The following is an 18,837-nucleotide window of genomic DNA, read 5'->3' as shown; positions in this document are numbered from 1 at the left end:
TCTGCAGCGCCATGTGGGTCAGTGGCCTGTCCAGGGATGAAACTCTGGCCCCGGTTGTCACAGTGGGCCTTCACGGTGGCAGCACTGAGCCTTTAAGCCCTAGACCCCCAGGGAGGACCCCGTGAATCTATTTCTCAGGGTCACTCTCTGGGGGAGACCAGTTTCCTCATCAGCTAAACATGCACATAAACCCCGGGCTGGGCCCTGAGACCTCCCCAGTGTGTAAAGCACAGAAGTAGGGGTGAGAGCCTCAGTGCTGAGGACGGCGCTAGGTGAGATGAGTCCCCCTGACAGGCCAGCGCCCTGTGAGTCCCCACAGGAGGCCCTGAAGGAACCAGCTCTTGGAGCCGGGGCCAGAGAGGACCCGGGAGGGGACAGGAAGCTGCTCGGGGAGGTTCAGCCTTTCAGTTTTGCAAAATGAAAACCATCCGGAATCTGCAGGCAACTGTGGGCCTCTGGTTACCACAGAACCACACAACACAAAATGCCGAGGTGGTAACGGTTGTTAGATTTTCCCCCTAATTAAGCAAAGCAAGAGCTGGGGGTGACCAGGCCTGGGCCGGGCGCCGGGCGGGAGTCACAGTTCCCGGGCAGAGACCCAGGGCAGGACGGTGAGAAGGTCCCGAGACAGCGGAGGTGTGACGGCGGGACAGACGTGCTGGGTCTGCAGGGACACGTCACCGAGGTCAGTGCTGGCTGCGCGCCCCTCCGCACCCCAAAATGTTTGCTGGGAGAGAGCCAGTGTGGGTGCGGATGGGGACCGGCTCGCGGAGCTGCCAAACCGCGTGGAAACATGTGGGGGCTGCGGGGACGCGGAGACAGTTACCCCAGGCCGAGCGGTCACGCTCGCCGGCCCTCGAGCACGACAACAAGAGGGAAGGGACGAGGTGTTGGGGTGAACGTCTTCTGGCCCGAGCACCCCAAGGCTCAGGCTCAGACTCCCCACGCGACGTGACTTGTGTGTCTGTCACAGACCATCAGATCCATTTCCTGCAGACTCTCAGCCCCGGGCCCCGCCGCACACTCTGTCTGGCCTGTGTCCTCACACCCCGGCCATGGACACGGCCCCGACCTGGCCTGGACCCCAGTCTCAGCCCTCAGCCCCGTCTCTCTGGCTGCTTCTCCCACAGACTCCCCTGAGGAGGCCATTCCTGAATCGGGGAGTCACCTTCACCACTCTACCCCCACGGCTAGGAGTTCCCCTGGCCAAAGTACCATACCCCAAGGACGATGACCAGGATGCTCAGGGCCCAAGTCCACCATGAGCTACTTCAGACAGTCACACCGGGGCCTGGGGCAGAGTAGGGACGAGTCAGGAGGCCCCAGAACCACCATGTCCCCCTCGTAGTCCAGGCCCTGTCCTTTGCGGCCCGTCCCTAGTGAAACTCCACCTTGGAGCTCACAGAGCAGTGGGGTCCTCATCCTGCGCCCCCAGACCCCCTCACAGCAGCCTGACCCCTGCTGGGCCTCGGCGCCCCTGGGCTTCTCCTTCCTCAACACTCTGTCCTGCGTCCCCGCCTGCGGGTTCTGGTCTACGCCGCCCCCGCCTCATGTCCCCTCTCAGCCTCCCTCACCACCATCCCCCCTGGTGTGTCTGAGTCACCCACACCCCCCGCAGCGCCCACACCCACGCACACCCCACCCGCTCACAGCCCAACTCTGCCCGCGATCGTAAGCCTTTGCTGTGGTGAGTCTGTGAAAACATGTGGATGCCACAGACACAGCAGCTCGTGTCTGACCCGCCTCATTTCCTGTCTTCACTCGCAAACATGGCTGTATTACCGGGCAGGGAGGGGGCGCCAGATTCCCCCAACCCTGCCCGCCTTGCATCGGATCGGCCATCGCCATATGAAGGCAAAACATACTCTAGCAGGGCAGACCGTTAGGGACAGGAAGTCTAACAAAGTCAGTACCCGACACAGACGAGACAAAGAATAAAAGATTCAAAGTCAAGCACCAAAGTCACCGTCCCCTGCGGGGTAAAAGCCCAGACACACGGCGCTGCCCAGAGCAGGGCACTGAGGCCCGAGGCTGCCACGCATCTAGGGCCCCTCCTGGGGGACCCATAGGAAAGAGGCAGAAGGGCCCATGATCGGGGAGAAAAAGAGCAACATCAAAATCGAGATCAGCGCTGCCGTGTCCCCTCCCCACAGGCCCCCCCCCGCGTCTGTGTCACCCCGCCCAGGACCAAGACGAGTGCACTGTCTTCACTGTCTCTGCTCCACATGTCCCTCCTGCTCCCCATCTTCCTCCTGCCTCCAGGCTCCTCTCCAGCTGCTTCTCCACCAGAGACAGAGCAGGGAGCTGAACAGGCAGATCCACTGAAATAACACTGCTGAGGGGAGCAGCGGGGAGACAGGCGAGGTCTGCTGCGCCCTGTGGGTCACCACCATGACAGGGGATGGAACTCAGGCCCAGGCCGACGTAGTGGGCCTTCCTGGTGGTAGCACTGGGCTTTTAACCCTTAGGCCTCTGGGGAGGACCCCGTGAATCTACTTCTCAGGGTCACTCTCTGGGGGAGATCAGTTTTCTCATCCAGCTAAACATGCACATAAATCCCCAGGCTGGGCTCTGAGACCACCTCAGGGTCTAAAAGAACAGAAGTAGGGCCTCCCCGGTGGCGCAGCGGTTGAGCGCTGGGTTGCGAAGCTGCCCGCGGCCTCTGCAGTGCCGGTTCGATCCCCGGCTGCTCCCCGGCCACCGGAGGAGGGTCCCACATGGCGCGCAGACCTCTCCTGCCGCCCGCTGCTCCCCTCAGCAGTGTCCTTCGGTCCTTCTGCCTGCTCTGCTCCCCGCTCTGGCTCTGGTGTATTCTCTCACCCTCCCGTGCTTCTGACTGTACCCCGTGCTTGTATGAATAAATAAGTCAATTAATTAATTTAAAAAAAAAAAGAACAGAAGTAGGCATAAAAGCGTCAGTGTTGAGGACGTCGCTAAATGAGATGAGTCCCCCCCGACAGGCCAGAACCCCATGAGTCACCACAAGAGACCCTGAAGGAACCAGCCCTTAGAGCCGGGGCCAGAGAGGACCCGGGAGGGGACAGGAAGCTGCTTGGGGAGGTTCAGCCTTTCAGTTTTGCAAAATGAAAACCTTCCGGAATCTGGTGGGCAACTGTGGGCATCTAGATACCCCCAAACCACACATGGAAAATGCCAAGGTGGTAAAGGTTGTTAGATTTTCCCCCTAATTAAGCAAAGCAACAGCTGGGGGTGACCAGGCCTGGGCCGGGCGCCGGGCGGGAGTCACAGGTCCCGGGCAGAGACCCAGGGGAGGACGGTGAGAAGGTCTCGAGACGGCGGAGGTGTGACGGCGGGACCAGACGTGCTGGGCCTCAGGTACATGTCAGTGCTGGCTGCATGCACCTCAGCACCCCAAAATGTTTCCTGCAAAAGAGCAAGTGTGGGTGCGGATGGGGACCGGCTCGCGGAGCTGCCAAACCGCGTGGAAACATGTGGGGGCTGCGGGGACGCGGAGACAGTTACCCCAGGCCCAGCGGTCACGCTCCCCGGCCCTCGAGCACGACAACAAGAGGGAAGGGACGAGGTGTTGGGGTGAACGTCTTCTGGCCCCACGAGCACCCCAAGGCTCAGGCTCAGACTCCCCACGCGACGTGACTTGTGTGTCTGTCACAGACCATCAGATCCATTTCCTGCAGACTCTCAGCCCCGGGCCCCGCCGCACACTCTGTCTGGCCTGTGTCCTCACACCCCGGCCATGGACACGGCCCCGACCTGGCCTGGACCCCAGTCTCAGCCCTCCGCCCCGTGTCTCTGGCTGCTCCTCCACAAAGACTGAGGGGTCCCTTCCTGAATCAGGGAGTCAGCTCCTCCTCCCACCCCCCAGGGCTGGGAGCTCCCCTGGCCAAGGTGCAACACCCCAAGGCTGATGACCAGGATGCTCAGGGCCCAAAGCCAGCCTGAGCTGCTTAAGCCTTTTCCTGAGATGCTGGGAAGATTCTGGAACCTGATAATAATGAATATTACTGTATGTAAATTTAAAGTAACTAAAAATATTATTTTAACATTTAAACTACAATTACATAATTACAATATATTACATATACAACATTAATTTATATATTTTATTTAAGTATTAACATATTCCTACTCACTTAAAATTTAGCTGTAGTTATCAGTCTGTAGTTTTAATCTAAATATTGAAATAATATTTTTATCTACCGCAAATTTCGAGAGAGTGATTCTCACTTTTTATGCAACCTCAGCCCCCCCGGGATAGCTCCTGTTAAAACACACAAGGTGGAGGGACGTGGACACAGGGGGTCCAGGCCCCCTGAGGGCGGGTGGGGAAGTCTGAGCATTTCTACAACTTGGCAATCGCTCCTCCGAGAACCAGGCACTGACCGGGGACTAACACCCCCACCCTTACCCGTGGTCACCAGGGCAGTCCCGTGGAGACAGGTGACCAGGACTGGACCTCACCAAGAAGCGAAGGCCCCGGGGTCCCCCCTCCTTACACGGAGGACATGTTTATTGTCTGACCCCAGGGCTAAGTTTCCACTCGTCAAGTCAGCCGGTGCCTTCTCCTCCGGATTCTTTAAAACATGTTATTTTAACACAAAGAAAAATCCCCTAGGGCCTCCCCCGGTGGCGCAGGCAGTTGAGCGCAGCGCTGTGAAGCTGTCCGCAGCCTCTGCAGCGCTGTTTCGATCCCGGCCAGGCGGAGAGGGTCCCACATGGCACGGCAGGCTTCTCCTGCTGTGCCCGCTGCTCCCCTCAGCAGTGTGTTTCGTCAGTCTGCCTGTTCTGTTCCCCGCTCTGTCTTTGGTGAGTCCTCTCACCCTCCTGCACATCTGGTCTGTACCCCAGCTCTTGTATAAATAAATAAATAAATAAATAAATAAATAAATAAATCTTTTAAAAAAAGAAAAGAAAAGAAAAATGTCCTAAAATATGTTTGTCAAACATTAGAACTTAGTATTTATGGCCTGAACGTGGGACATGTCAACTGTCTTCCAGATAGGGAACAATCCAAAGATGGCAGAGCCTCCCTGGTGGCGCCAGGTTATGTCTCAGCACTGTGAAGCTATTGCCACCCCTAGGGTTGACTTCGATTCCTAGCCAGGGAGCTGACCCATATGACACAGCGGACCTCTCCTGTCTCCCTGCTGCTCCCCTCAGCAGTGTATTTCAGTGGATCCTCCTATTCTGCTCCCCACTCTGTCTCTGTGAATACTCTCACCCCCGCAACTCTGGCTCAAGTTGTACAGGACCTGTCAGGTGTTGCCCAGCATCCTGAACTCAGACACACAACCAGTCAAAGCCCACAGATGCCCAAAGAGACAGGCAGGGCTGAACCTGAACCCAGGAGGACACCTCAAGTCTGCACACATGCCACCTTCAATTTGGACTGTCCCCAGGCTGGAGAGAACTGGGATCCTCCCTTAACGGCCGAGGAAGCTGAGACCTGGCGGGGACAAGGGCCTGGCCCACCCGATTCAGAGCCGTGTCCCCAATGTCACGCTGTGACGTCATCAGCTCCAAACCATGCCAGACTGACCATCACAGTGGGACCTTGGGCAGAGCACCCAGGTCAGGAGGCCCGGGGACCACCATGTCCACCTCACAGTTCAGGCCCCATCCTTACTGGCCCGTCCCTACTGGAACCCCACCTTGGAGCTCACAGAGCAGTGGGGTCCCTACAGGCCCTGCCTGGACAACATCCACCACCTGAAGCCGCAGCAGCTGCAACAGCCTCCATGCACCTTGGGCATCAGGGACCTTCTGAAGCACAGAGGCGAAGCCGCCCCAAAGCTATCCCCTCTCCTGAAAGGAGCAGATGCCCCACGAGGCCGGGATCATTCATCACCACCTCCTCCCTCTCTCAGACAAAACTATCTCTAACGCCTGCAGGTGCCCCTTCCTGAGTCCACACCAGGGGGTCACCCCTAGGGACCCCTGCAGAGCCTGCATCCCACTGTGCAGGGGGCTGAGAGCTGCAGGCGGGTCCTCCTGCCCCACATGCCCTCAGTGACCTGGGAGGAAAAGCGTCTACACAGCCTTGGCCTGGCACACAGTGCGGGAAGCTCTTTCCTGTGGTCAGAACTGCAGCCGCCCACATGGGTTCTTAAGGGCTTCCTCTCAGACTTGGGACTCTCCCCGGGATGCTGCCACCGCTTCTGCTGCTGCCCCTGCTGTGGGCAAGTGAGTGGGGGAGGGGAGGACCCCAGGTGGGGGCAGCACTGACCCTCGTCTCCCCACAGGGGCCCTGGCTCAGGAGGAGAGATTCTGGTTGCGCCTGCAGGAGCAGGTGACGGTGCAGGAGGGCCAGTGCGTCCTCGTGTCCTGTGACATCTCCTACCCAAGGAAGGTTACACTGAGCGCAACCCAGCCTACGGCTCCTGGATCAGAAACAGGGGAGGGTCTTGGGGTGCAGACTTTCCTCTGGTGACCGCAAACCGCCCAGGTCATGAGGAGCAGAAGGAAACACAAGGCCTATTCTACCTGCTGGGGGATCCCCGGACCTACAACTGCTCCCTGGACATCAGAGACACACAGAGAGGACACGGGGACCTACTACTTAAAGGTGGGCAGAGGTCATGTGAAACATAATTACCTGAATCACGAGTTCTCTGTAAATGTGACCGGTGAGGGCCAGGCGCAGGAGGGCCACATTTGAGGGCCCTGAGCACCCTGGGCGAGGCTGGGAGGGGACACATGTCTTCATCTTGTGAGGGACCCTGAGATCCGCAGGGAAAACTGGGCAGGGGCAGCCAGTCTGACATAGGCTGCCCCTGGGGACACTCAGGTCCCGTTCTAGGCCATATCTGTCCCCCCAGCGCTGACCCACAGGCCAGACATCCACCTCCAGGGCCCCCCCCCAGTCTGGCTGGCCCAGGAACATCACCTGTGCAGCGCCTTGGACCTGTGACAGAGGCGCACCCCCCACCTTCTCCTGGACAGGGGGGTCGGCCTCAGCGCCACGAGCACCCACTCCCCGGTGCTCACCCTCAGCCCGGGGCACCAGCACCACGGCTCCAACCTCACCTGCCGGGTGACCTTCCCCGCTACTGGTGTGAGCACACAGACCATCGTCCGGCTCAATGTGGCCTGTGAGTGTGGGGCCTGGACGTCCGCCCTAAGGGGTCCCCGGGGCAGCAGATGTAGGAAGGGGAGATGTGGGGTCTGGGGTCTGGGAACATTGATTGTGCTGTTAGGAGGGAAAGAGGCCTGTGGCCATATCCTCCCGTGTCTCACGTTCCTGGGGGAAAGGCCACTGAAGGAGAACAATTATGTCTGTTTTCCCAGATGCGCCCCAAAACCTGGACATCCAGCTGATCAGGAAAGAAGGTTCAGGTAGGGAGCAAGGTCGCCTCCAAAGGTGTGAGCGAAGTGGGGCCGCCTCGGCCCTTCAAAGCAGGGCCACGGTGAGAACACACATGGGAGAAAGGCCTTTGCCAGATGGGGGGCAGCAGAGTTGGGAAGCCCCACGGGCTCTTCAGCTCACACCCGAGCTACCCCACCACTGACCCTGCTCCCTGGGATGTCCTAAGGTCTCTCCCTTTTCTTATGATGTGCTTGTCTCCCATGTCAGTTTCACCTCCTCCTCCCGAATTCTGCCCTCATGCTTCTTATGATCTATCCAACTCCTTAGGATGTCCCACCTGCTACAACTTACTCTTTAAAATAATAACCAGGGCCTCCCCTGGTGGCGCAGTGGTTGAGCGCTGGTCTGTGAAGCTGCCCGCAGCCTCTGCAGCACCAGTTCGTTCCCCGGCCGCCAGTGAGGGTCCCACATGGTGCGACAGACCTCTCCTGCTGTGCCTGCTGCTCCCCTCAGCAGTGTGTTTCGTCCGTCTGTCTGCTCTGCTCCCCACTCTGGCTCTGGTGAATTCTCTCACCCTCCCACACTTGTGACTGTACCCAGCGCTTGTATAAATAATAAATAAATCTTTAAAAATAAAATAAAGACCATAAAATTGGCGTTAGTGAGCAAGGGCTGCAGAACGCAATGCCAAAAATGTGGTGGTCAAACCTCACAGGGTGAACCCCTACTAAAGGCCTGAAATCGACTCCCTCCAGGACCTGAAGCCCTGGGCAATGGCTCCTCTCTCCTCTGCAGGAGAGCCAGACCCTGCGCCTGGCCTGTGTGGTCCACGGCAGCCCTCCCGCCAGGCTGAGCTGGGTCCAGGGAAGACGGACCGAGAAGTCCTCTTCAAGCCTAAACCCCGTGGGTGCGGAAGCAGCGTGGAAGCACCCCCAGACCCTGGAGCTGGAGCTGGCCAGGGTGTACCTGGAGGACCACGGTGTACCTGCCGTACTCAGAACCCCCTGGGATCCCAGGAGGCCTCCCTGAGTCTCTCCGTGGAGAGGGAGTCATCACCCCTGGTCTGCTGCCCTGAGAGGGAGAGGCTGCCCTCATGGCCCCTTCAGGGCCTCCGTGGATTCTTATGGGGGTGCAGCAGGGCAGAGGCTGCCAACTTAGGGGCTGGGGGACAGTGAGGAGTCCTGGATGTCCTGTATCAATCGCTAAGTTTAAAACCCAAACCCCCTTCCTTGCCCAGCAAGTTTGGGAGCTGAATGGAAAAGGGGGGTGGATGGGGCTGCCCTGGGAACCGGACAATGAGCGGCTGATCCTCTAGACCCATCATCCCAAAGGGGACCCCAGGACCAGTCACCCCAACTGGCCATGATGCCTGGAGCACAACAGAGCCTCGGGGCCTCTCTCTCTGCCCAAAGACTCTCCCCGCATCCCGACCGGACCCCCGTCTCTCCTCCCCTCTCTCAGCGAGTGCATTTCCATGAGCCCAGCTTTTCTGCTCTCACCTGGTCTCTGGTGAATTCCCTCACCCAGGTCCCTCTGGCCTGACCCGATTCTCCCCCAGACCCTGGAGAGAAGCGGGTGCTCCCGGGCCTGGGAGTGCAGCAGCCTGGAGCCCTGGTGTCTGCTCAGGGCAGGAGTCACCCAGGCCTCTGTCTGCAGGCGCAGCGGGAGCGAGGACAGGGGGGCTTCTGGGGCCCTTGGTGGGACTGGGCGCCAAAGCCTTCATCTTGCTGGGCCTCGTCTTCCTCATGTGAGTCGGGGTCCACCTGAACCCTTCAAGGCAGTGAGGGGCCTGGGGTGGGGGCAAGGGGGGGGACACTCCTAAGCTGCCAGCCCAGGGATCAGGGCAAGTCTGACCCCTGGAGTCTCTGCCCAGAGCAGTCCCCACGCGCCTCCCACAGCCCTCCAGGCCCGGGCGAGCAGCTGGCTGAAGGGCCTGGTCTCCCTCCACAGAGTGAAGAGAAACAGGAAGAAAAGCACAGAAGGAGGCAGCAGGGAGCAGGCCAGGCCCCCAGGCCGCAGGGAGACCCCCGGGTTAAGTGACTCAGGGTCTTCTGCAGGCTCAGGTCAGCCTGACCTCTGGGGCTGTGCCTGGGGCTCTGCTCCAGGGCAAAAAGGGTTCCCTGGTCACACCCCGTTCCTCCCCTGGCCTCCCTGAGCTCTTGACCCAGAGACTGAGCCCCCCTCATCCCCTCCCGGGACTGACCAAGTCCAGGTCAGGCCCCCTCAGGGCAAAGCTTTTGTCCCCACCCCTCCCCCCCCCCCCCCAGCCCTCTGAGCCCTCTGAGCCCCGGGCTCTCACAGGGTCCCTGGCCTCTCCCAGCCGCCCCAGCTCCCCTCCCCCAAACAAGCTCTGGCAAGAAGCTCCCCGATAGCTGTCACTCAGCCCCAGCCCTGCCGCCCCCACATCCGGGTGGGGCAGAAATCCCCGGAGCCTCCTGCAGGGCTATCACTGTCCCGCGGGCACACTGCCCAGGAGGACAGACAGACAGACGCACGGATGTGGGGTCAGAGAGCCGGGTCCTCGGGTCCTGTGAGGAGAGTCTCCCCAGAGCGCCCCTTTCAGCAGCTGCGGGGAGTTCCCCCAGGCAGAGAGGCTGGGCACCCCCACAGGGCAGGGCATCAGATCACAGGGCCAGGGCGGAGGCGGCGGCGCAGAGACGGGCGGGCGCTGCCTCTCCAGGGCCTCGGCCTCGGGCTCCTCCGTGAGCAGCATGAGCTCCTGCTCCTCCCGTGCTCCCTGGGCCGGGCCTCGGGGTGGTTTCTATGTTGGGGCTCCCTGGGTAGATCTGAGGGGCCCGGGACTGTCCGGTGACCCCAGGCTCCGGGTCCCCCCGGGGCTGCGCCTCCGCACACGTCCCTCTGCAGCTCGTTCCCGCCTGTGCTCCTGCCCCTGGGACCCTCCCCGGGGTGTCACCAGGAGCCGCCATCAGTGTCCCCCAGAAGGGAGGTGGGGGTTCAGACCAGGGACAGGAGATCATGGAGATATGTTAAGGTGTGAGTGTGTGAGTGTGTGTGTGAGACTGTGAGTGAGTGAGTGAGTGAAGGACTCTCAGGCGTGGGTGTGACTGGACAAGGGAACAGACACCCCTGAGCCCAGGTCCCTTCTCCGGACCCTGAGGCTGACCCTGAGCCTTATCTCGTCCCTCTCCGGGGCACCAGGGTGGACCCTGGGCTGACAGCTCCCCGCACCCCCAGGGCCCCGCACGTCCCTCTCAGAGGAGGAGCAGGAGCTGCATTACGCCTCCCTCACATTCCCCAAGGTGAGCCCCAAGGCCTTTCCGGCCCAGGAGGCCTCCGAACACTCTGAGGCCAACGTCTGACATGGAGCCGTCCTGCCCTGCCCCCCTCCCGACTCTGGGGCGAAGCTCCTCCCTGTGTTCAGCCAGCTTGTGATCGCGCCATCAGGCTTCTGTCGAGGCTTCCTCAGTCTGTGATGCCCAGATCCTTGACTCTCCCTGCGATGCTGCCACCGCTGCTGCTGCCCCTGCTGTGGGCAGGTGAGTGAGAGGGGGGCCCACACCCACGCCCGGGCCCGGGGCTGCACTGACCCTCGTCTCCCCGCAGGGGCCCTGGCTCAGGATGGGAGATTCTGGTTGCGCCTGCAGGAGCGGGTGACGGTGCAGGAGGGCCAGTGCGTCCTCGTGCCCTGCCAAGCCGCCTACCCTGGGCCACGTTACACTGCGGGACGCACAGTTTATGGCTCCTGGTTCAAGAAAAGGGAAACGTCTTCAGGTGTAGGTTTTGCTATGGTGGCCACAAACCACCCAGGTCTCAAGGTGGAGAAGGAGACCCGGGGGCGATTCTACCTGCTGTGGGACCCCCAGAACTACAGCTGCTCCCTGGACATCAGAGACGCGCGCAGAGAGGACACGGGGACCTACTACTTCAGGGTGGAGACACAGAGTTCTGTGTTATATGATTTTATGAATCAGCAGCTCTCTGTACAGGTGACAGGTAAGGGCTGGGTGCAGGAGGGACACACCAGAGGGTCCTGAGAACCTCGGGCAAGGCTAGGAGGGTCCCCATGTCTTCACCTCATGAGGGACCCTAAGATCCGCGGGGAAAGGACCCTGGTGGGCGGGGCGGGCGGCCTGACACAGGCTGCCCCTGGGGACACTCAGGTCCTGCTCCAGGCCGTGTCTGTGCCCCCAGCGCTGACCCACAGGCCGGACATCCACCTCCAGCGGCCCCTCCAGTCCGGCCAGCCCAGGAACATCACCTGTGCGGTGCCCTGGGCCTGTGGCAGGGGTGTGCCCCCCACCTTCTCCTGGACGGGGGTCGGCCTCAGCACCATGGGCACCGACTCCCCGGTGCTCATCCTCAGCCCGGGGCCCCAGCACCACGGCTCCAACCTCACCTGCCGGGTGACCTTCCCCGAAGCGGACGTGAGCACAGAGACCACCGTCCGGCTCAGCGTGGGCTGTGAGTGTGGGGCTTGGACGCCCATCCTGAGGGGTCCCCAGGGCGGCTGATGTAGGAAGGGGAGACGCGGGGTCTGGGCCCCAAAGATCCTGCCGAGAGGAGGAATAGAGGCCCCTGGCTATATCCTCCCCGTCTCATGTTCCTGGGGGAAGGCCAGCTGACGGAGAACAATTCTGTCTGTCCAGATGCGCCCCAGAACCTGACCATCCAGGTGACCAGGGAAGAAGGCTCAGGTAGGGAGCAAGCTGACCTCTAAAGGTGTCGGGGAAGTGGGGTCTGTCCTGACCCTTCAAAACAGCTGGGATCTGAGAACACACATGGGAGAAGGCCTTTGCTAAGTTGGGGGCAGCAGAGATGGGAACCCCCATGGGCTCTTCAGTTCATACCCAGACTCCCCTGCCAAAGACCAGCTCCCTGTGTGTCCTATTGTTATAGGACAGGGAGAGGGGCAGCCCAAACCCCGCAAACCTGCCTATTCTACATGGGTTCTGCCATCCGCCGCATCAACACAAAACATAGGAGACTTTAATGGGACGGAACTTTAATAAAACTAGGACACAACACAGGTAAGGCAAAGAGTCTAGTTTCTAAATGAAGCATCCAGAGTTACCCGTCCCCTCGTGGGTAAAAGTCCATCCAAATGGGATTGGCCCAGAGCAAGGCCCCAAAGCCTGCCACAAGTCTAAAGCACCTTCCAGTGGGGACCCACAGAAAAGGGCCACAAACAACCGGACAAGCCCGGAAGGAAAAGAGCAAAATCAACATCAAGATAAAAGCTGCCATGGTCACCTCCCCATGGGTCTCACCCACATCTGTGTCACCCCGTCCACGACCAAAAGACAAGCGCAGTTTCTTCACGTGTCTCTAGGCTCCATGCGCCTCCTCCAGGTCTCCTTCTGGCTCCATCCTGCTTCCTTCCTTAGTCTCTTCAGCTTCTCCTCCTGCTCAGCTCCACCCTTCCTTGGGTGGGGCAGGGAACCTCCCCCTTTCCTGGGGACCACCCTGTTACACTATTGTCTCTTCCTTATCTGATGCTGTACATATCCCCAGTGCCAGGTCTACTTCCTCCTCCCCAATTTGCCCTCATGCTTCTTATGATCTATCCACCTCCTTAGCATCTCACTCCTGGGACAACTTACTTTTGAAAATATTGACCATAAAATTGGCCTCAGTCAGCAGGGGCTGCAGAACACAAGGACAGAGGGGTGACCAAAGCTCACAGGGTGACCGCCTATGAGAGCCTGGACTTGACTTTCTCTCTCCCCAGGACCTGAAGCCCTGGGCAACGGCTCCTCTCTCCCGGTGCAGGAGGGCCAGTCCCTGCACCTGGCCTGTGTGGTCCACAGCTACCCTCCTGCCAGGCTAAGCTGGCTCGGGGGGAGCCTGACCATGAAGTCCTCTCCAAGCCTAAACCCCGTGGGTGCAGGAGGCGCATGGGAGCAGCCCCAGACCCTGGAGCTGGAGCTGGCCGGGGTGCGCCTGGAGGACCACGGGAAACTCCTCTGCCGTGCTCAGAACCCCCTGGGCTCCCAGGAGGCCTCCCTGAGTCTCTCTGTGGAGAGTGAGTCAGCACCCCCAGGGCTTCTGCTGCCCAGAGAGGGGAGAGGCTGCCCTGATGCCCACATCACCCCCACAACACCCCCCTCCCACACACAGCAGCGGGGCCCCTCCTGGTCCTGTGACCACCAGGGTCTGCTCTGCAGCTGCCCCTCCCCGTGCTGGCAGCTGGTGGCCTCTGCTCAGGGAAGGGACATTGACCTTGTTTCATGAGGACAAGAGGGGGGAGACCCTGTGGTTGTTGGGAGTTTTTTTGGGGGTGGGACGGAGGCTGCAGCTGCAGAGGGTGGGGGCCCAGAGTACAAGTCCTGGAGAGAATGGGCCCTCCCGGTCATGGGTGAGGCCCTGGGTGTCTGGTGTCTGCTCAGGGAACAGGGGTCACCCAGATCCCTTTGTGTTAGGTCCACAAGGAGCCAGGACGTGGGTGGTTCCGGGGGCCGTCGGGGGAGCAGGAGTCTCCGCCCTGCTCGTACTCTGCCTGGTCTTCTTCATGTGAGTCGGGACCCTTGAAGACCTCGCAGGCTGGGAGGGCGCAGGGGTGGGGGGAGGAGGAGACAGGAAGAGGCCAGAGCTCCCCAACCAGGGCTGGCGGCCTGTGGGGTGAGTCAGGGGCTGTGATGCTGAAACCCCCCAGCAAGTCTGTCCCTGGGGCCTCTGCCCAGTGCAGCCCCCACCCGCCTCCCTCAGCCTTTGGCTCCTGGGCGAGCAGCGGGGCTGAGGGGCCTGGTCTCCTCCGCAGAGTGAGGTGCTGCAGGAAGAAAGGGACGGAGGCAGCAGGCAGCAGGCCGGGCCCCCAGGCCACAGGGAGAACCCCCGGGGTGAGTGTCTTCCTGCAGGTGGGGCTGGACCCTCTCTACCTGAGCCTGTGCTGGGCCTACAGGGAAAAACGATTCCCCATCAACACCCTATTTCCTACCTGGCTTCCCTTAGCTCTCAACCCTGAGGCCTGAGCCTCCCCTCACTGCCCCCAGCACCAAGGCTAGGACCCACCAGGTTCAGGGCAGGCACCACTTGAGCAAAGCTTTTCTCCCTCTTCCCGTCCCCGCTAAGACCTCTGAGATCTGGTTTTCTAGGGTCCCTGGCCTCACCCCACCACCCCTGCTCCCCTCCCCAAACAAGCTTTGGCAAGAGGCTCCCCAACAGCTGTCACTCAGCCCCAGCCCTGCCACCCCCACATCCGGGTGGGGCAGAAATACCCGGAGCCTCCTGCAGGGCTATCACTGTCCCGCGGGCACATTGCCCCGGAGGAAAGACAGACAGACGCACGGATGTCGGGTCAGAGATTTGGGGTCCTGTGAGAAGAGTCTCCCCGGAGCTCCCGTGTTGGCAGCATGGGGGTAGTTTTCCCCCCAGACAGCTACATCTAGTGACACGCAGGGGCAGGGGCATCCTCTCACCGGGGAAGGGCGAGACACCGCGAGGGCAGGAGCTGCCTCGGGCAGGGCAGAGACCGCACTGACACAGGCTCCTGCTGGGGGCCCATCCTTTGTGGAATTGCACCTGTTGTTTAACTCCTTCTGGGGTGACCAGCAGGTCTGGAAGAACCGGGGATTCTCTGCACTGGCTCCCCCTGCAACTCCCCTCTGGCCTGCACCCCCAGACCCCCCTCCAGCAGCGTGACCCCTGCTGGGCCTCGGCGCCCCTGGGCTTCTCCTTCCTCAACACTCTGTCCTGCGTCCCCGCCTGCGGGTTCTGGTCTACGCCGCCCCCGCCTCATGTCCCCTCTCAGCCTCCCTCACCACCAGCCCCCCTGGCGTGACTGACTCACCCACACCCCCCGCGGTGCCCACACCCTTGCACACCTGCTCACAGCCCAACTCCGCCCGCGATGGCGCCTCTGCTGGGGAGAGTCTGTGGGAACATGTGGATGCCACGGACACAGCAGCTCGCGTCTGACCCGCCTCAGGTCCTGTCCTCTCTCGCCACGCGGGGCTGTGTCACCCGGCAGGGAGGGGGCGCCCAGATCCCCCAGCCCTGCCCGCCTGGCATCGGTTCTGCCATCGCCATATCCAGACAAACACAGTCCAGCGGGGAGAGCGGCAGGGACAGGAGGTCTAACGCCGTCAGTCCCCGCCCAGACAGGACAGAGAGTAAAGGGTTAAAGTCAAGCACCAAAGTCACCGTCCCCTGCGGGTAAAAGCCCAGACACAGGGCGCTGCCCAGAGCAGGGCACTGAGGCCCGAGCCTGCCACGCATCTAGGGCCCCTGCTGGGGGGACCACAGGGAAGGGACAGGAGGGCCCAGGCCTCCCCCCAACCCGCCCCCCACCCCCGTCTGTGTCACCCGCCCAGGGCCAACACAAGCGCCGCATCTTCACTGTCTCTGCTCACACTGTCTCTGCTCACGTGCTTCCCCGCACCTCCTGCTCCCCATCTTCCTCCTTCCTCCAGGCCCCTCTCCAGCTGCTTCTCCTCCCTGCTCAGCTCCAGCCCCCTTGGGTGGGGCGGGGAACCTGGCACCTCCCTTTTCCTGGGAACCCTCGGGTACAGCTGGAGGCTCTGCGCCTCCCCCAGGGCCCACATCCCTGTCCCTGGCTCTGGGACTCCCTGCCCAGCTGCAGCTCTTCCCCCCCGCCCCCCAACTGATCAGTGCCCGGGCAGGGCCCTGAGGGGACTCTGCACCTGGGGCTCCTGTCTGGTCCTCCCCACCCGAGGGCTGGAGACTTAGAGTCTTTTTTCCCCATTTCAACTCACCCCCTGGGCCCGGCAGGGGAGCGGTCACAGGGCTGTGCCCACCCACTGCCCGCCCTGAGACAAGCCACGTCCACTGCACACCCCAGGCCCACCCACGGCCCCCGTGCTGCCCTCACACCCAGATTTGCAAGCAGAGAAGCTTGCATGGGATGCAGGGATCAACGGACGCCGCCCCTGGCCTGCAGGACCCCCAGGCTGGGTCTGTGTGCTGGGGGCACCGGCTGCTCCTGTGTCTACATGTCTGTAAAATGCAGCGACGGTGACATCAAGAGGCGGGGTGGGGAGGGGAGGAGACTAGTGATAAGAACAAGCCGTTAGGATGAACATCTGTTAGAGGGGCCTTCACCCCGCTGTGAAGCTGTCCACAGCCTCTGCAGTGCTGTTTGATTTCTGGCCGGCCAGGGAGAGTCCCACATGTCACACTGCTCCTTCAGCAGTGCGTTCGGTCCGCCTGCCTGTTCTGCTCCCCGCTCTGTCTCTGGTGAATCCTCTCTCCCTCCTCTGGCCTGTACCCCAGCTCTCGTACACATAAATAAAATCTTAAAAAAAAAAAAAAAAGAAAACCTGTTAGAGGTGAGCGCAGGTGAGTGAGTGAGTGTGTGTGAGTGTGAAGGGCCCTCAGGCGTGGGTGTGACTGGACAAGGGAACAGACACCCCTGAGCCCAGGTCCCTTTTCCAGACCCCGAGGCTGACACTTGAACCTTATTTCTTCCCTCTCAGGAGCACCAGGGTGGATCCTGGGCTGACAGCGCCCTACACCCCCGGGGCCTGGTGGTGTCCCCCTCAGAGGAGGAGCAGGAGCTGCATTACGCCAACCTCGGGCTCCCCAAGGCGAGCCCCAGGGCCCTTCTGGTCCAGGAGACCCCCGAGTATGCTGAGGTCAACGTCCGACATGGAGCCGCCCTCCTCTGACCCCCTCCCGACGCTGGAGCCCCAAAAAGGCCTCTGAGGACAGCGGGTCCTGCGCTCCCTGCAGAGCTGACACCTCAGCGAGGTCAGAAAGGCGAGCTCGGGGCTCCTGGGACAGATGGAGCCGGAGCTCCTGGGGTCACGCCCAGCCCAGCCGCTTAGACACGCGTCTCCGCTCACTCTCCGGCCTCAGCAACCTCCGCTGCAAAGTGGGTGCATGTGCACAAGGCGGGAAATGCACCCCGAGTTGCCACCTAGTCAGCTCCCCTCTCCCCCACGGCCCTTCTGCTTGGCTGTTCAGGAGCGTGTGGAGGTCCCAGTGTGACTCTGTTCCTCAGGGTCACTCTCTGGGGAGACCAGTTTCCTCATCCAGCTAAACATGCACATAAACCCCGGCTGGGCTCTGAGGCCTCCCCAGTGTCTGAAAGCACAGAAGTAGGGGTGAGAGCCTCAGGGTTGAGGACGTCCTAAGTGAGAGGTGTCCCCCGGACAGGCCAGCGCCCCGTGAGCCGGGACAGGAGGCCCTGAAGAAACCAGCCCTTAGAGCCGGGGCCAGAGCGGACCCAGGAGGGGACAGGGAGCGGCTGGAGGAGGCGATGCAGTGACAAATGACTGGTCCCTCAGATAAGCATGAACAAGTTTGTCTTTCCCCTATTTCTTGCCATTCCCCCCTAGTTTGACAGGTTTGTCTTCTTGCATTCCAAGGAGAGTAACGAGTAGAGCAAGTGCGCGCCCACCTGCCTCTGACGTGGCCCCTTCCCCTTGGCAGACCCTCGCCCATCTCCCCCTTTGTTTAACTTTTGTATAAAGACACTGCACCCTGCCCAGGAGCAGGACGGCTGTCCCTCAGACATGAGGCTGCTGCCTCCTCCTCTGTCCACAAATTAAACCACTTCTCTTTTCCTCAAACTCCGTTTCCATTCATTGGCTGAGGGGAAGGGAGGCCGAGGCCGCCGTCCGTATCAGAGGGTCAGCCTTCCAGTGTTGCAAAATCAAAACCTCCAGACCTAGTGGCCGGCCGTGGGACTCTGGTTACCCCCAAACCACACTCTGGAAAATGAACGAGGTGGTAACGGTTGTTAGGTTTTCCCCTAATTAAGCAAAGCAACAGCTGGGGGTGACCAGGCCTGGGCCGGGCGCCGGGCGGGAGTCACAGTTCCCGGGCAGAGACCCAGGGGAGGACGGTGAGAAGGTCTCGAGACGGCGGAGGTGTGACGGCGGGACCAGACGTGCTGGGCCTCAGGGACACGTCACCGAGGTCAGTGCTGGCTGCGCGCCCCTCCGCACCCCAAAATGTTTGCTGGGAGAGAGCCAGTGTGGGTGCGGATGGGGACCGGCTCGCGGAGCTGCCAAACCGCGTGGAAACATGTGGGGGCTGCGGGGACGCGGAGACAGTTACCCCAGGCCGAGCGGTCACACTCCCCGGCCCTCGAGCACGACAACAAGAGGGAAGGGACGAGGTGTTGGGGTGAACGTCTTCCGGCCCCAGGAGCACCCCAAGGCTCAGGCTCACACTCCCCACGCGACGTGCCTTGTGTGTCTGTCACAGACCATCAGATCCATTTCCTGCAGACTCTCAGCCCCGGGCCCCGCCGCACACTCTGTCTGGCCTGTGTCCTCACACCCCGGCCATGGACACGGCCCCGACCTGGCCTGGACCCCAGTCTCAGCCCTCAGCCCCGTCTCTCTGGCTGCTCCTCCACAAAGACTGAGGGGCCCCTTCCTGAATGGGGGAGTCAGCTCCTCCTCCCGCCCCCCAGGGCTGGGAGCTCCCCTGGCCAATGTTGAACACCCCATGGCCGACGGCCAGGATGCTCAGGGCCCAAGGCCAGCATGACCTGCTTCAGCCCTTCTCGGGATGCTGGGAAGATTCTGGAACATGATGAAAGGAATATTACTGCATCTAAATTTAAAGTAACTAAAAACAGTGTTTTAACATTTAAATTACATTTACACAATTAATTACAATAT

General features: G+C 61.1%; 1 protein-coding gene across 1 annotated transcript; it reads left to right on the top strand.

The window, feature by feature from the left end:
- The first annotated feature begins 10,594 nt into the window (after window positions 1-10,594).
- LOC129146099 (sialic acid-binding Ig-like lectin 13) lies at window positions 10,595-17,769 on the top strand. The gene is made up of 7 exons (XM_054697360.1): window positions 10,595-10,782; window positions 10,850-11,239; window positions 11,438-11,707; window positions 11,893-11,940; window positions 12,975-13,268; window positions 13,666-13,756; window positions 16,678-17,769. Exons 1-7 carry the CDS (start codon window positions 10,719-10,721, stop codon window positions 16,904-16,906), a joined length of 1,386 nt encoding a protein of 461 aa, XP_054553335.1. The 5' UTR covers window positions 10,595-10,718; the 3' UTR covers window positions 16,907-17,769.
- The last annotated feature ends 1,068 nt before the right edge of the window (window positions 17,770-18,837 follow it).

This window comes from Talpa occidentalis, unplaced genomic scaffold (genome assembly GCF_014898055.3).
Source record: "Talpa occidentalis isolate TD23 unplaced genomic scaffold, MPIMG_talOcc4v2.1 talOcc4.17, whole genome shotgun sequence".
NCBI classification, from domain to species: domain Eukaryota; kingdom Metazoa; phylum Chordata; class Mammalia; order Eulipotyphla; family Talpidae; genus Talpa; species Talpa occidentalis.
The sequence above is the reverse complement of the archived record's forward strand: the minus strand, read 5'-3'. Positions and strand labels throughout refer to the sequence as shown.

Excerpts from the sequence above, each read along its gene's own strand:
- LOC129146099 (XM_054697360.1), top strand. The coding sequence starts at position 10,719 with ATGCCCAGATCCTTGACTCTCCCTGCGATGCTGCCACCGCTGCTGCTG. Across the intron at positions 11,240-11,437 it reads GCTCTCTGTACAGGTGACAG|CGCTGACCCACAGGCCGGAC; the intron begins GTAAGGGCTGGG and ends CTGTGCCCCCAG. Across the intron at positions 11,708-11,892 it reads CGTCCGGCTCAGCGTGGGCT|ATGCGCCCCAGAACCTGACC; the intron begins GTGAGTGTGGGG and ends CTGTCTGTCCAG.